This window comes from Melozone crissalis, unplaced genomic scaffold, assembly GCF_028551555.1.
Source record: "Melozone crissalis strain CALT ecotype California unplaced genomic scaffold, PUWL_Pcris_2 ptg000006l_1, whole genome shotgun sequence".
Lineage (NCBI taxonomy): Eukaryota > Metazoa > Chordata > Aves > Passeriformes > Passerellidae > Melozone > Melozone crissalis.
This window is the reverse complement of record NW_026535784.1, coordinates 56,506,280-56,522,400: the sequence shown is the minus strand read 5'-3', so window position 1 is coordinate 56,522,400 and position 16,121 is coordinate 56,506,280. Positions and strand designations below refer to the sequence as shown.

Sequence of the window (16,121 nt, the reverse complement as noted above, 5' to 3'; positions counted from 1 at the left end):
GTTGATAGACTGTTAGTTTGTCCAGTGTCATTGGAGAGGTGGCACTGTCACCCTCCAATCTACTGTCACTCTTGGAAAACTACAAACGTTGGAGTCAGAAAATAAACTTCCCCTTTTTCTTCACCTTGAGAGCAGTGCTGTGCACTTGTGTTCTTTCGTGTCCTATAGTGACACAGTCGTGCAGGGCTAATTCTAATAAATTAAGTGGGATATTAGAAGTGGTTTTTATTTCTTATATTTTTTCCTTTTACTATCTCCCTCTTATTACAGTCTCATGTAACATCTAATATAAGTTATCTCTGTTTTCCAAACCGTTTGTGCTGAAGCTACTGTGGCCCCGTTTCCCAGGAATTCTGCTATCCTCAAAAACTGTTCCTCTCATCTTTAAGCCACCAGTTGCTTCTGGTGCAGCATTACAAAGACTTGCTGGTACTTACATGCTGGAACTTCAAATCCAGTAATAAAAGTATCTCCAGTCCTGTGTGTGCAGTGCTGGGAGGCTGACATGTGTAATTCACTCCTCATTCCTAAGGACTCTGCCTCAAGTGATGGGGCCCACGGCATCTCTGCTAAGTGAGCTCAATAAATAAATAAATACCAACTGCTTCTCTGCTAGAGCAGTTCTGGTGCTGTGTTATTAAACATGTGCATCCAACCATTTGGTTTGGTAAGGAATTAAAAGGTGCAGGCCACAAGGCAGCTGTTCCTCACTAAAGACACCGAGTGGGTAATGTGAGGTTGCTTTAAACTTTCAAACTTAAACATGTTAGGAGCTGTGGACTGCACAGACTTTTAAAATAAGTTCAGGTGTATCTTGTTGAACAAATTTCCAGGTGAGGTATTTGATGGTGCTGTTTTTTCCATAGGAATGGTTGCAGCCCAGTGAGGACCAAAATCAGGCCGTGGAAATGATTTGTGCTGTACAAAGTGAGTAACTCCTTTGCCTCCACATATCTGGGTGTTCACCAGGGATGAGGAAGGAACATTCTGAATAAGGTTTACATCCCAGGCCAAAATCGTGATAACCAAAAGGCACTGAGGATTTTGTGCAAACATCTATACCATGTTTAATGTTTTTCACTTTCTTTTCTCACACAGGCCCTGGGCGGGGAATTTTTACCTTCACAGATCGGTTTCCAGCCCAGGATGCAGATGCAGAAGAAGACACATCCAAACCTCCACCATATATCAGAATGACTTGAAAAAGTGGCTGAACATTCTGTTCAAATGTGGCAAGACAGATGCAATCAGTTCTTAATCTTTAGAGGTGGTTATGCACTTTTCCTTGGCCATTTGAAAAACACACACAGAGTGAACTAGTGATTGTCCAGCACTGAGCAGAGATCACAGTGCAGAGGGAAACATCTGCAGATGATTTTGAACTTTCAGAATTTGTACAGTGAAAATACCTCATTGCTTCTGGGAAGTGAGAGCATTTTTTAGTCCGGCTTTTGTATTTAAATCATGTCTTATTTCACTAGAATTCATAATGTAATTTGTGTAGCAGTGCTAGCCTTAGGCATTTGAATATTAAATACAATTCCTTTTTCTTCAAATGCTATCTCGATTTCTCCCTCTTACTGCATGAATTATTTCGATGATAATGAAGGACACCCTTCATCCTTGAGCTTCAGAGTGTTTTCCTTTTGCTCGTGGTAGGAATGGGGGCAAGTAAAGTTTTTGATATGAAATCTTAATAGTGCCATTCAGATACCTCTATCAAAATGTGGCTTCTGTGGGGTGTACATGATTAGTTTTAGCACTGAGGTGTAACTATAGAATGTGGCAGGAACTGGAGCTGCTGTAGCTCCTCTTATAAAGTAACTTGAATACTCTAAATTCAGTTCAAGTTTTCCTATTTTGACTTTGTAGATTGAAAGTTTAAAAGAAATCCTTATTTTAGGGCCTATTCTGCTAAAATGTATTACAGATCTAGACAAAAGTGTTTTGTGTATTTTCTTGAGGGCACCTCTTGTAGTTCCTCTAGACCAAGGAACTACAGCTTCCAGTCAGGTTCCGTCATATTCTGAAGTGCACAGAATTCCCAGATGTACTTTCTGTTTCACTTTTAGGTGAATGCCAAGTGTTGATCTTGCCTGCAGGCCTTGAGCAGGGAGTGGTAGATGACTTAACCCTTGGTACAGATTAGCTCAGTATTTGAACAGGGCCTGGAAAATAAGTTCCCATCTTGAGAAAGTGGGCAGTAGGATAAGTGATACCCACCATGAGGCATGGAACTCCAGGAATGATCTCATATAAAACTTCTCTAATTGCAGTAAGTAAGGTGCCTTTTGTGGTCCCAAGAGAAGAGTTGTTATTGATTATTTTCTCTAAAGAGTGAAGTCCTTTTCATAATGCTGGTAAAGGGACTCCAATACCTAAATGGCTTTAAACTAAAGAGTGTGGGTTTAGATTAGATATTGGGAAGATTTTATTTTCTGTGAGGGTGGTGACATGCTGGCACAGATTGTGCAGAGAAGCTGTGTCTGCCCTATCCCTGAAAGCTCAAGGCCAGGCTGCATGGGGCTCTGAGCAGCCTGGTCTAGTGGAAGGTGTCCCTGTCTGTGGTAGAGGGGTCAGGATGAGGTGATCTTTAAGTCACTTCAAAACGATTCTATGATTCTGTGAGGATTCTGCAAAGATGTTACTCAGCTTTTTTTAGTAATCTGGAACAGAGAAACACTCTTAGCCACATACTGAGGAAGTCCCAGTGAACAGAGACACCCCTCTGTGTGTGTAAGGTGCTTGCCAAGTGTATCTGTTGCTGACTTTAACCATTACAATTACTGATGTCTGGGAATATCTCAGATAGAGAGAGCAGCCCTAACCACCAGGCTCCTTCCACAGCCCTTCTCAGGTCACAAATTGCTTCTTCAGCCAGGGAAGCTGAAGCTTTGGGTGCTTAGGCCAGCAGCTTAACTTGGGCCTGCAGGTCCTACTCTGGCAGCTGGAGGATTAATTATGTGCCACAGTAGCCACATTCTTCCTGACTTTGGCTCTAAATGCCTTCATTACCTTGTCTGCAGAGCCACAGAAGGGTTGAGCTTGGAAGGGATGTCTGGGGATCACCTGGTCCAATCCCCTCCTGTGCCAACCAAAACACTGCTGGTGTCTTGTTCATTTGACGGTGTTAATCTTTGAATTGCTTTAATATATTAATCCAAACGTTGTGATTCAAAATGGGGTGCTGTGCTTTTTCCTCTGAAATAGTGCCTGTCAACAGGCATCAAAGCACCCAGTGTGACTGCTCTCCCTGTCCTCAGATGCTTCTGGCACAGCTCCACACCATCTGCAATGAAATGCTGGGCAGTTTCTTCTTGTTTAACACAAACTGTGCTTCTTGTACATGAAAAAAAAGTCAGATATCTTCACAGGGTATTTCAGGTAGCTGAAAGCAGTGGCTCTGGTCAGTCTAAAACAGATTTTACATTCCTACAATGCACTGCTCAGCCTGTGCATCATTTCTGGGAGTTATGGTCCCACCCAGAAATGCTGTTCCATAAGCAGTCATTGCAGTGTGATGTACTGAGCATTTGACTGCTGGTTGAACAGGGCAATTTGCTTTTACTGTGAGAGTGCAGAGCAGCAGGTCACCAGTCCTGTCTCAAATGCTGTGCTGTTTCCATCAGCACAGGCAGATAACTCCTGGGATGAGGGTGGCAGTGCCCCCATGGTTGCTGCAGGTCACATCCTCCTGGGACACAATCTAAGTACCCAGCCCAGCTCTGAAAGCCTTTGATGTGGCATTAAGTGACAGGTGTGGCAGGTACTGGTTTGGCTGTGAAACAGCCTGAGCAGCACATACTGAACTCTGAGAGTGTAAAAGAGAAGTATGCTCCATGCTGCTTCTGAATAAAAACGTCTGCAATTGATTTAGCAGCAGCTATAAGATGGTTTATTTCTTACACAGTCCTTCCAGTTGTGCAACTATTGCAGGTCACTCATAGACAGATAATTTCAACAGTTCTTTCTACAAAAGTGGGGGTTTCCAGAAAAGCGACAGCTGCAGAATGGAAACTGGTGGAAACTGATTATCAGTTTAATGTTACTCCTCTTTGGTTAGTGTTGCAGAAAATAAATTCCTGACTGCAGTTTCCAGTGCTATATTTAGCAGCCCGTTCCACATGCTTCCCAGAGCCTGCCTGCATCTCCAGGGATATTCCATGTCTTGTGTCACGCCCAGCTTCCACTGGTGGGAGTCAGGTGGAGTTATGGACCCCCGTTATGGACCCAAGCATTTTGTGCTCACCTTGTGTCAGCATTGCTTGTGTTAAGACAAAGACAAGGCATTTACATCAGAAAAAGCTTCCTTACCTAGGTAGACTGAGGCAAACATGACCCTGTTCCCTGACACACAGAACAAGGCACACAATATCCATGGGTGGATAAAGGCAAAGCCTGCCAGCCTGCCATTAGCAGGGGCCAGAGTTAATCACCCAGTGTAATCAGAAGTCAATCAGGGAAGCTGATTCTGGAAGTTAATGTTCAACTAAGGGCAAAGAATTTTTTGAAGTCATTTCCCCAACAGAAGGGGCAGGAGGTGCAGAGGAGGAGGGAAAGAGGAGGGATGGATCTTCATCATGGTGAGGATCAGGGAACCCTTTCAGGCACTTCTTTGACAACGAGCTCGTTTTGGATTTTTTAAATATACATATTTATTTTTATTTATTTATTTGTGTCTGAATTTTTATTTTTCATAGATCCATGTTTGGTGCAGTTCCTCCCTGGTGCTCAGGGTCAGGGCAGCCTTTGCTGGGCACAACCATTTTTCCCCTTTACTGGCAAAAGGCAGTGAGAAAACAGGGGATGCCAAGTCACAGTTGTGTGTCCCCATAGCCCACCCTGGTTTTCCATGAAGCAGTTGGAAATTGAAGTAAATCTTCACTACAGGTAGATGAACTGACCTAAAATATTTTGAGTGGGGAACACAATAGGTCTTGCTCATTAAACATGCAAGGCAGTCTACAGAAGAGAGCCTTAAAAGAGCTGGGAAAGGACGGGAGTAGTACTAATTAATCAAAATACAGATATGTCCTGAAAACAGGAAGTGGTATTTGCCTGCAGCTGAGAGGAGGAATATTCCCTTTTCTGCCCTTTTTTGGTTTGATTTTTGTTTTTTATACTCAGTAGAAAGCCCACCTAATATAAGACAGACAACATGCATTTTTTGGAGTCAGACTATGTGATTTCTTATTTCCTAGGATCACAGAACCACAGACTTCTTTATGTTGGAAAGGATCTTTAATATCATTGAGTCCAACCACTGATCCTTATCGGTCCCTCCCAAACTGAGATATGATTCCTTGATTCTCCAGCACCAACAGTGTGTAAGTATGGGGAAAAGTTGTTGAATTTACCTCTAGCTTGAGGAGGGATGCCCATGAAAGAAAACAGCATTTCCCAGCCTTCCCTAGGTGCTTCTCCATAAAAACAGTAACTGCTTTGTCCTGCGTCTCTTCAGGTACGTCTAACCCAAGCACATTAACAAACTGCAGTTTCACTTGCACTTTCTAGGCTGCTGCAATAATGTCTCTTCCTTTTCTTTTTTCTCTTTCTCTTTTCTCCTTTCCTTTCCTTTCCTTTCCTTTCCTTTCCTTTCCTTTCCTTTCCTTTCCTTTCCTTTCCTTTCCTTTCTTTTACAGAAATGTGTGTTCTCTTTCATTGACTAGACATTTATGTCATCTTAATTTAAATTTTCTTGGTTTCATGGTTCATCTTTCATCCTTTGGCTTCTGTCCACTACATGTTTTTAACAACACTCATCGCTTTCTTCTTTAGTCAATATTAGTTGTTATTATAATTTATGTTTATGGTGGAACAGTACATGCCAATATTGCTAAGCCCTTTATCCCCACCCAATAACCATAGGACTGATTCAGCATAACAGATGGTGTTTTCAGCTTCCAAATTCTTTGCTCTAAGCATATCTTGCAGCAGTTGCTTCTGTGTTTCTAATTTTGTCTGATGCAGGCAGCCTCCCAGCCCCAAGTGACCCAAGTTTTTGCTTCATTCAATGGTTCTTCACCCATAAAGGCTGAGAGCTGGAGCCTCAAGGCAGCCGCTAGAGCTGGAATCCCACCAGTGTCATGTACCACACATCAAAGAGTTGGAATTCCACACAGCCCTCCCCCAAGTGTTGCATTATGATGCAGAAGGAAGCATGCTATGGTTATGTGAATGTACATGTTTTCTGGCCATCATTTTACATATATAGAGACTATATATCTTATTTGTCTTTATTTACCCTCTGCTCTCATCATGCATATGAATGAAATGTACCTATTTAATGACAGATGAAAGTATTGAAATGAAAGATCAAAGTACTGAAATCAGCTCTTTCAGGTCAGATGCAATTTGACAAAAGCACTGTGAGCCTTGAAGCAAAGGACAAGGGCTGCCAGCATTTGTGCTTTTTAACAGCAGCACCACAGTGACTCAGGTATTAGCTCAGAACTGAAGCTAAGCACTCCAATGCAGTCATGAGGATCCACAGGAACTTGAACACCCTCTCTGATTAGCACATGCTTTTCTTAATCTACAGCTGAATCTTTGCTTGCTGAAGCCAGAAGCTCTTCACTGTCTCTATTTTGAGTATGTTAAAAATAACTTGAAGTAAATAGAAAAGCTGTTTCATGTATTTTAGGGTCAGTTTAGTCTTTTCCTCTTTGCCTGCCCTTCCTTAACTGAAGAAGGGTCTGAGGGAGAGAGGACTATGAAGGGCAAGGAGCACCTCAAAGGCCCCTGAGCATTTAAAATGTTTTCCTGTAGAGGAGTGGGCATGAAGGATGAGGGGATGACCAGGCTTTAGAGAGGATAAATGGTTTGCAAATGCAGCTTCTGCTTTATGACTCCTGATTTAGAGGCCCAGCGTGATGTTTTCAGCAGTAAATCACTAAGTATTTTCAGAAAGAGGGAGTTCAGCATATTGCCTCACACCAGTCTTTTTTCTGCCTGTGACCTTTCCAAAGGGGCAGTGCAAACAGTAAAAAGTAATAATAGAAAAGGAAGTACTGAGCTAAGATCAGGGTCTTATGACTCTTAGTTTTCATATGCTAAGAGCTTCACCCAGCCTGGCCTGGAACACTTCTGGGGCATCCACAGGTGCTCAGGGCAACCTGTGCCAGAGCCTCATCACCCTCAGAGGGAAGAACTTCCTCCTAATCAGAGCAGCCTATTTGTTGAATGCAGACCAGGGACAGGATTGTGCTCTATTTTGGGGTTTGTTAATGATCACTGGTATTGCTGGGAAATTTGCTTTCCATTAATTCCAAATGAATACCAAGTGGTATTTTTTTGTGAGCCCTAGAATAATGACAACTTCTAATGTTATTTATGACTTTAGAGTTAAGATTACGTGTTGGTGTTGTGTTGATTTCCCCAGAAAAACCAGACTGCCATTTAAAAGTAATACTATTATTACTTTTAAATTACATATGGCTCTACATTTATCTGGGAATTGCAATGTCAAGCAACACCCGTCAATGACCTCAAAAATAGGACTCTGGTGGAAAAAAAAGTATTAGAATTATACATTCTGGTGAAGTGAAAATACTCAGAGGGGACAAGAAATATGACTTTGAACAAATTTATAGAAGTTAAAGAGGTTTTATTTCTGAAGAAGATGAGACGAGAAGAAGAGTAATGGAGAACATTCCTTTAGGGTCTTGATTTACATCCAAGGGTCAGTAATTGCTATTTTTGTAACTGTTGTTTCACTTCCCATTCTTCTGGAATCTGAAATAAATACTGAACACAGCTCTGAACCATCAGGTGGGTGCTTCAGATGCCCCAAAATCACCCAGAGTCATTGCAAGAAAGCAGTGACAGTAGTCCAAGTATTGTGACAGTCTTTTTTGTAAAAACTGTCACCCACACAGACAGAAACTAGAAACTCCTTCAACTCCCTCACAGTATTTTTAACCATATGGAATTATATTATTATTTCTATTATAATCATTGAAAACAAGTGGTAACAGTTTGTGGCAAAGCCTGTTTATTAGTTTTCTGGGACTGTGCCTTGCCTGCCCCCAGCACATACAAAAGAACACAACTTTACAGTCTGGTAAAGTGAAAATACACATACAAAGTATTCAGTACTCTGATATCCATCCTGTGGGCATAACATCACCACTGAAAGCCAGGGAGCAACATTGAATCCTGCATTACTGACCACGCTGCCTCCACGGCAGAACCATTAAAACATGCTTTGTGCTGAACATGGAATTACACACTTCAACACCATTTGCACACAATTTCCATGACATGAGGGCCCTTATTTACAAGTTGTGGTAACTCAAATAAAACTTAACAGATGTGCAGGTGTTTCAGATCAAATTTGACAGTAACACTGCAGCTACATGATTTTCTTACCCCAACCCCCAACCTGACTTTAAAATTCTTAATTCTGGGATATTTTATTAAAACAAACAAACAAAACAAGCAAACAAACAAAAACAAAACAAAAACAAACAAAAAACCCACAAAACTTGCTGACATATTTAGTATACAAATAATTAAGAAGGATCCTCAGAAAAAGGATTAAGGACATGAGTGAAAAACAATTTGTCCAACAGGACTGTAAACCATATTTATACCATAGTATAAACATAAATTTAAAATCAATAATTTTCTTAAAGAAATCATTAAGGACACTAGTGTTAAAAAGGTGATTGTTTCTGAAACAACTGTAAATTTTAGTCATGTAAGGTTCAGAGGAATACAAAAGCTTCCTTTTACAAATGTTTCCTAAGCAAAAATACTGTCACAACCGAAGCAGCTTTATACAGGAAAAACTAATACTTTTTGTTTAGATTCTTTTTAAACATCTTAATCATATAAGACCATATTAAATGGTCTTCCGAAATCTAGAAAAAAGTCAATGCATTTTTTCTGTATAGGTTGCAATGAAATTACATCTTAGGAACTGTAATAGTTTACATAATAACAGGTATCTTGTTTCAGTAATTTGTTTATAATGTGATCATTAGGGTGGCAGCTTCAGAACTAGCCCTTCCATTGAGTTTCCAGTAAGCAACACATGCTACACATTGCCAATTAAAAAAAAAAAAAATCTTCATTTATACTTCAAAAATTAAGTCACAAAACATTGTTTGACATGGCACATGAATGAAGTCATAGATTGCATTCTATGGCTGACATTTCACTTTATGCAGCTATGTGCAACTTAGCACCATTTTTATTATGAAACTTGATCTGCAGGGAGGACAGAAAAAAAGCAGTTGCAACTATGAGAACACAGAAAAAGGTGATCCAAGAGGAATTTTTTCCCTCATCTAATCCCTACTAGCTCACATTAGTAATGCCAAGGATGCCCTACATAGTCACAACATTATATATGCAGGTTTTCCCTCAAAAATCTGTAACAGATGATGTAGTTGGTAGATTTATTCCATATTTCAAGAACAAATTTAGTTTGTGTTTGGAAATATTTTAAGAATGTACCATATTCCTAAGCATTCCCATTCCTGAAATATATTATCAAGTTGGCATTTCAAGATATCTGAGAAGCACTCCTGATATCTTAAAGCCCTGCAAACCCCATCTTTGAAAAGCAGTATGCCTCTGCCAAATTCACCCAATCTTTTACTTACACAACTGTTTTTACTTACCCTGAGACACTCAGCTCAAATACAGCACCTTCAGAAATATATAACTTAATTTTAGTAAGATCAGAGAACTTGTGGACAGGTGGAGTCCCAATTTTACCCCAAATCCTGCGCTACAGTACTTTCCATAGTATGGGTTAACAGAACATAGCTTGGTATTACATGCTAATTATGAAAAATTAATGAAGTTTTAAGTATCAAAAAACTGTCTAGAGGTAGGGAGAAGTTGGTTAATTCCATTACCACTGCCATGAAGAAACAGACCAAGTTCATAGTGGAAGGACAGGCCAAACCTAGCAATATGCACCGACACTGGCAGCGCAAACTTTAACACACCTGTTTTGTTTTGCTTTTATAATAAAAAAGGTAGCTGCTTTCTAATTCCCTAGTAGCCACCTCATATTCCTTCATATGCCAAAAATCTCCCCACTGCTGACCCAAAACCCAAGTTCCCTGGTTGTCACAAAAGGCTCTTTCTCCTACATGATTCCAACACAAGTAGCAACCAAAAGTATTAGTAAACTGGCACACTAGTTATAATCTTACCACAAGTGATGAGAACAACCTCAGGCAGCAAGAGCTCAACTAGGACTGCTTTGTCAAAAGCTGACAAAGTACGTTCCCATATATTTATAGTGAAACTTTAGTAATTCAGAAAGTACAATTACAAAGTGCAAGAGCATAAGATGGGCACATCTACATCAAGAAAAATTAAAATAAAAAACACATTAAAGTGCCAAAGAGATTTGCTATAGTTGCTACCAAAACCTGTAACTTTGCCAAAGACCATAATTTTGAAGCACTTGCAAACAAGACAAGGTGATAACCAGCAACAATGTGACCTAACACCAGCAGGATGTGATAGGTTTTGGTTCAGGCTTTATATGAATTTCATCATGATCTGGGGGTTGACTAAGCATTAATGGCTTGTGACTTTTAAGCTTGTGAGCCAGTGTCATGAAAATGGCCTCCACATGGTCATTGTCATTGGGGTTCTTGGCAGAGGTCTCAAACAATGGCATGCTGTGAGTGTCAGCAAACTTCTGGGCCAGGTCCGTGGGCACCTGAATTGCACTTCTCAGGTCACATTTGTTGCCAACCAGAATCCGTGGTATATCACTGGCAAGAAGGTGCTGTTTGCACTCCTCTATCCAGGAGGGCAGGCTGTGGAAACTGGCAATGTTTGTCATGTCATACACAAACACCACAGCGTGGACGTTCCTGTAGTAGTGCTGCACCATGCTCTTCCTGAAGCGCTCCTGGCCTGCAGTGTCCCATAGCTGGATCTGAAAACACAAAGACAAGGAGAGGAAAATATGCTTTATCGCTCATCTTGGAAAGTAACACAAATTAACTGCAGTGAGAAGAGGTGCATGATCACAGAAATCTACTCTTCTGAATTAATGATACTGACAAGTTGGTGCTGAAGGCGACTGTTGTATTCACACAATTTCAGAAGCTTTAACTTTCAAAGCTGCTCACAAGTGAGGCCAGGAGGAATGATGACACTTGAGAGAAACTACAAATTTCTGAAAGTGTCTTGTAGCCTGTATTTCTAAGATTTTTAGAAAAATAAATCCTGAAGTCTCAGCAATAGCACTTTCATTTGAAAATTAAATAAGCGTTACTTCCCAATACAACCATCAGCTGACACAATTTTTGTTATTTCCAAAAATAATCTCATCTTCCCCAAAATTTTGTTGTTAGCATGATGTTAACTGCCATGTAAAAGTAGGAAGAAATCAAACCATGCTTGATTTCAACATTACCAACAAAAACAGGACAAAGAAATCTTTCTCTGCAGTGTGTTGGAATCAAACCCTCCTGCAGTGAACATCTAACTTGCTTATTGAGTGCTTTAACTGGGACCACACTGTGGTTTGTAGTATCAAGGCAGTATAAAAGAAGGAAATTTAAAAAAAAAGGCTAGGGTTGAATGAAAGGAGTTTTCCTTGAGACTCAGAACTCAAGGAATACTAAGTGTTCTGCAAACAATGAAGATAAATTCGAAATTTAATCTGTTCTCATCAAAGTCACAGGCACTATGTAATTGTTGAAACTGTTCTCCCATTACCATAGCTCTGCATTCCTTTGATCCAAATGTTTCAGTAAAACTTATTTAGAAACTGCAAATGTCTTGCAAGTTGTCTTGTCTACCACTTTAGCCAGTGACTTTTTATATTAAAAAAAGGAAGTGTACGGGAAATCTGCCAAGAGCAAGAAGATGCATCAGTGATAGAGAGTATCACATAAAATTGTTTTGAAAGCTACAACAATGGAAATGCAGTGAAACTGAACAGAAGCAGATGCAAAGTCTTGATACCAGTGACTGACAATAAGGAGTTTTTCTTTAAGCACAGCATTCATCAGGTTGGAAATTATTAAAAGGATGACAGTCCACATCCACGAGTCAATCACAGGATGTCATGAATCAGTCATGTGACAGACTGAAACAAAAAGAGTAAAAGATGTTTCACATGGTGTGAATTTTTCTGCAGCACATCTGTGTAGACAATATTATGTTATGGAATCATATGGATAATCTTGGAAATGCTATCAAATTAATTTAATGAGGGAGTTCGTTTTCACAGGCAGCTGTGCGCTTACAATTCTCTCCCCAGCTTATTCACAGAGCAGGAATTGGTTGTGCTTCAGTCAAGCAGAGTTCTGCAAGTGGACTGCCAGCCTTGGGTAAAGATGGGGAAATTAAATTAAAGGTTTACATAACTTGCAAGTGAAGCTTAAACTACAGCTCCTCCAAAATTTCATTTACATGCAGCATTCAAGCTTGAAGGGCATCATCAACTGAGTCATTGGCACTGAGAAGTAAATCCTTTCCCAATGTTGAAAACTACACATTTCAGAAGTTTCTTTTTTTTCTTGTTCAAGGGGAACTTGAGGAAATGGTTCCATTTCTGCCTTTCACCCCAAATATTTTCTCTTCTGAAAAACAACACTGAAAATGTTCATGTTAATGGGAGTGCACTAATGAAGTAACATTAGGATTACTATTTCATTGTTAGTCCAGTAACACCCATCTTCAGGGGACCACAGTTTTATAACAGCCCTTTAAAATACGTTACAGTATTGAAGTTTGAATACAGTTTGAATATTTGGTTTAATAGCATAATTCATCTAATAAAACTGGACAGAATCACTTGGTCACATTCCCTAGGAAAGACAAATGGCATAAAAATATTAAATACACTGACTCAGCTATCACAGCCCACCTTCTGATTCTGTTTTGTGGATCCAGAAAGGCTCTTTTCTAAACAAGGGCTCACTCTGTATGTGTGGTTTATAACACAGTGATAAAAACATAACTGGCCTTGATGCTACGTCTCCTTTAAAAAGGGAGAAAATTTGGAATAGCTCAAGGTACAGAACATGATGTTCAGACTTTCTTATTTGAATTTCACTTGTGTTTTGCTCTTGAATGTAGGTCAGTGAAGACTGACATCATTGTATTCTTCAACTTTCAACACTTGGATCAACTGAGGAAGAAGAAAATGTAGAAGGCAGCAGATCCATTTGTTGAAAGTTTTAATTTACTGATCACATTTAGGCATCAGTGTTAGATAAGGAGCTGTCAGCCTGCTGTACAAGGAATGAATATGCTTGTTCCTGTGCCTGGGAACGCACACAATGGCTGTGTGGGAGCCCATCAGGAGAAGAACGGTGCCTGTGTTCCTGCCGATGACACAGCACTTTTCCAGCTGTGAAGGAAACAGTTCCCGCTGTGGCATCACAGGACAGAACCACCCAGCTGGCTGGGGGAAGGGACAAGACACCACTTTGTAACCTATTTGATGCAAGAGGAAAAATTCCCTTCTGGGCACACAAGGACTACAGTAATTGAGTTCATCGGAGCTGCTCTCTCCTGGTTCAACTCGTGCTGCTGCTGGAGCTGACTGCTACACGTGAGAAAGGTGCAGAGCAGTGAGAGCAGCTGCCAAAACCACCCAAAATCAGTTCGAACCGACAACACTCCCACTGAGAACTAGGGTCCTGGCCACAAGGATAACATCTATTCCTTTAATGCTGAAACAGAACTCACACCAAACAACGTGTCTCAGAAGAGCCTCCTTCACTTCTCCGCCTTGCTCAACCAGAACTGGCTTCTTTTACAGGTAATGCTCTCAAAAAATGCAGCAAAACAATCTACAGAAACACGTATCTCAGAATGGCACAATAACCCATGTGAAACATCTAAGAGCTGTGGATTATGCTACGTTCTTTACTTCTCTCCAACAAAGGTCAGGCATCATTCAGACGTGATGAAAATGCCAGTGAATAAGATGGTGCTGACAAGACAATGTCCCTCAGGAGGAGGGATACAAAGGGATACAAATTTTGTACAAAGAAATACAAAATTTCAGCTGTCAGAGAAATTCTAGTCAGTGGTTTTACTAAAAAAAAAAAACAAACCGAAAAAAAAACCCCAAACCACCAACAAAAACTCCTATTCACCTTCCTTTTTCAGTTGAAAAAGGATATGAGATAAAAATCCCATAGGAGTAGGAAAGCAAAGTGGTTCTCCTATTCTTATATATCCTCCATAATCTCTTTAATCAGTAAATGAGCAAGGAAAAACCATAGCTTTTGGCTACATAACTATGAGCTGTAATTATAAGGCCTGATGATGACAAATGCCCAAGTACAAGCTCAAGACTGTTAACTTCCTTTATTTTTGCACAACTGAGCTTTCCTCATAGAAACAAGCTGTAACACAGAAGCAGATGGGGATTCCGTCTAAAACCATGTTAGTAAACAAACTGCATCTGTAAGCTGTAACAGAGTATTCTGCAAATGATGCTTACAATCATCACACGGCAAACTTAACAGAATCCTAAAGAGATCGATATACAAGCCCACTGTAAAGATAAATTACCGATCAGCATCTGACCAAAGAGGCGAGAAGGTCTGGCTTACGGCCGGAATTGGTTCACCATCCCAGACACCTACACCGTGACTGCCTTTCCAACAGGAGCACGGCCAGCAGCGGAACAGTGTCAGGGCAGGCACAGCCGCGGCTGCTGGCGCCGAGCCGAGCCGAGCCTCCGGGCTACGGCCGGCAGAGCCCCGCCAGGGCTGCGGCCCGGCCCGGCCGCTCTCCCGCCCCGCTCTCCCGCCGCTGGAGCCCCGTGCCAGCGCTGCCCCCCGGCCCGGCCCGGGCGGGCACCGGCTACCTTGATGCGTTCGCCGTCGATGGTGACGGCCCTCTCGCGGAAGTCCACGCCGATGGTGGCCTCGGTGCGCTGCGGGAAGCGGCCGGCGCAGAAGCGGTAGGTGAGGCACGTCTTGCCCACGTTGGAGTCCCCGATGACGATGATCTTGAAGATGCGGGAGCGGGCGGGGGGCAGCGCGCCGGGCAGCGCCCCGGAGCCCGTCAGGCTCAGCTCCAGCGAGGACTCCACGTCCCCCGCCGCCATGGCGGCCCCGCCAGCGCCGCGGAGCAGCCCCGGGGCGGAGCCGCCGCCGCCACGGGCCCGCGCGCGCCGGTCTCGCGAGAGCGTGGCCGCCGAGCCCCGCGGGCGGGAACGGTGCGCGCGTGGGCGCTGCCGCCGGCAGGGGGCGCTGAGGGAGCGGCGCTGAGGGGACGGGAGCGGGAACGGGAGTGGGATCCGCTCGGGAATCTCCGAGCAGCGGGAGCGGGAGCGGGAGCGGGAGCAGGAACGGGATCCGCTCGGGAATCTCCGAGCAGCGGGAGCGGAGTGCCCCTGGAGTCATTCCGGAGGCACCACGGGACATTGCTGTGAGAGGAGCTGAGGGGGTGCCTGAGTCCATCAGTGCCCCTGGAGTCATTCCTGAGGCACCACGGGACTGCAGGGATGCCACAAACCCAGAGTCTGTGTAAGGGACAAGGGCAAACTCCCCCCAGGGAGGTGCCTGGGTTTTCCTACCTGGCCTGAGCAGATATTCTGTGCTTTTGGAGGGACCTTCACCACAATGAAGACCAGCTGGAGAGGATCAATGGAGCGTCGTTGGGATCCATGGAGTGGTGAGTGATATTTTCTTTATTTTTTCCCTGTTACTCTCTTTCTGTCTCCCCCGCCTATTTTCTATGTCTTTCTCTCTCCCATATTTACTATCAAATAAAACCCATGCTGTTGTCACTGGGAAATGGTCTGAAAAGCAGACTACACTGAAAAAGCAAATGTACACTACACTGAAAAGCAAATGTAGATTACAGTAATTGGGAGAACTGGTGCCCTAACAGGGGCTTTGCAAACTGACAGCTGAGCCAGAATTCCTAAGGCTTAGGTCAGATACCTAATAATAAATAGCCTTTGGGAGTCCTCCTCTTTACACTGCTGCACTTGCCCCTGACCACTTGGGGTTTCTGCCTGCACAATAATAAATGATCCTGACCTCCCAGAGATCAGTTGTCATGTGGTTGGAGCACAGTGCTTTGAGCAACCCATTATTACTCATATAAAAAAGAGGCTACACTAAATTAGAAAAACATTAAAACATCCTGAGTTCAAAGCAACT

General features: G+C 42.3%; 1 protein-coding gene across 1 annotated transcript; it reads right to left on the bottom strand.

Moving 5' to 3' along the window:
* Window positions 1-8,459: 8,459 nt before the first annotated feature.
* On the bottom strand, window positions 8,460-15,065 carry RAB33B (RAB33B, member RAS oncogene family). The gene is made up of 2 exons (XM_054295803.1): window positions 14,816-15,065; window positions 8,460-10,912 (listed from the first exon to the last, which is right to left on the bottom strand). The coding sequence occupies exons 1-2, from the start codon at window positions 15,056-15,058 to the stop codon at window positions 10,469-10,471; spliced, it is 687 nt and encodes a 228-aa protein (XP_054151778.1). The 5' UTR covers window positions 15,059-15,065; the 3' UTR covers window positions 8,460-10,468.
* Window positions 15,066-16,121: the final 1,056 nt, after the last annotated feature.

Bases quoted from the DNA above. Each gene is read 5' to 3' on its own strand.
- RAB33B (XM_054295803.1), bottom strand. From the start codon at position 15,058: ATGGCGGCGGGGGACGTGGAGTCCTCGCTGGAGCTGAGCCTGACGGGC. The intron at 10,913-14,815 runs GTAGCCGGTGCC...TTGTGTTTTCAG, and splicing joins TCGACGGCGAACGCATCAAG to ATCCAGCTATGGGACACTGC.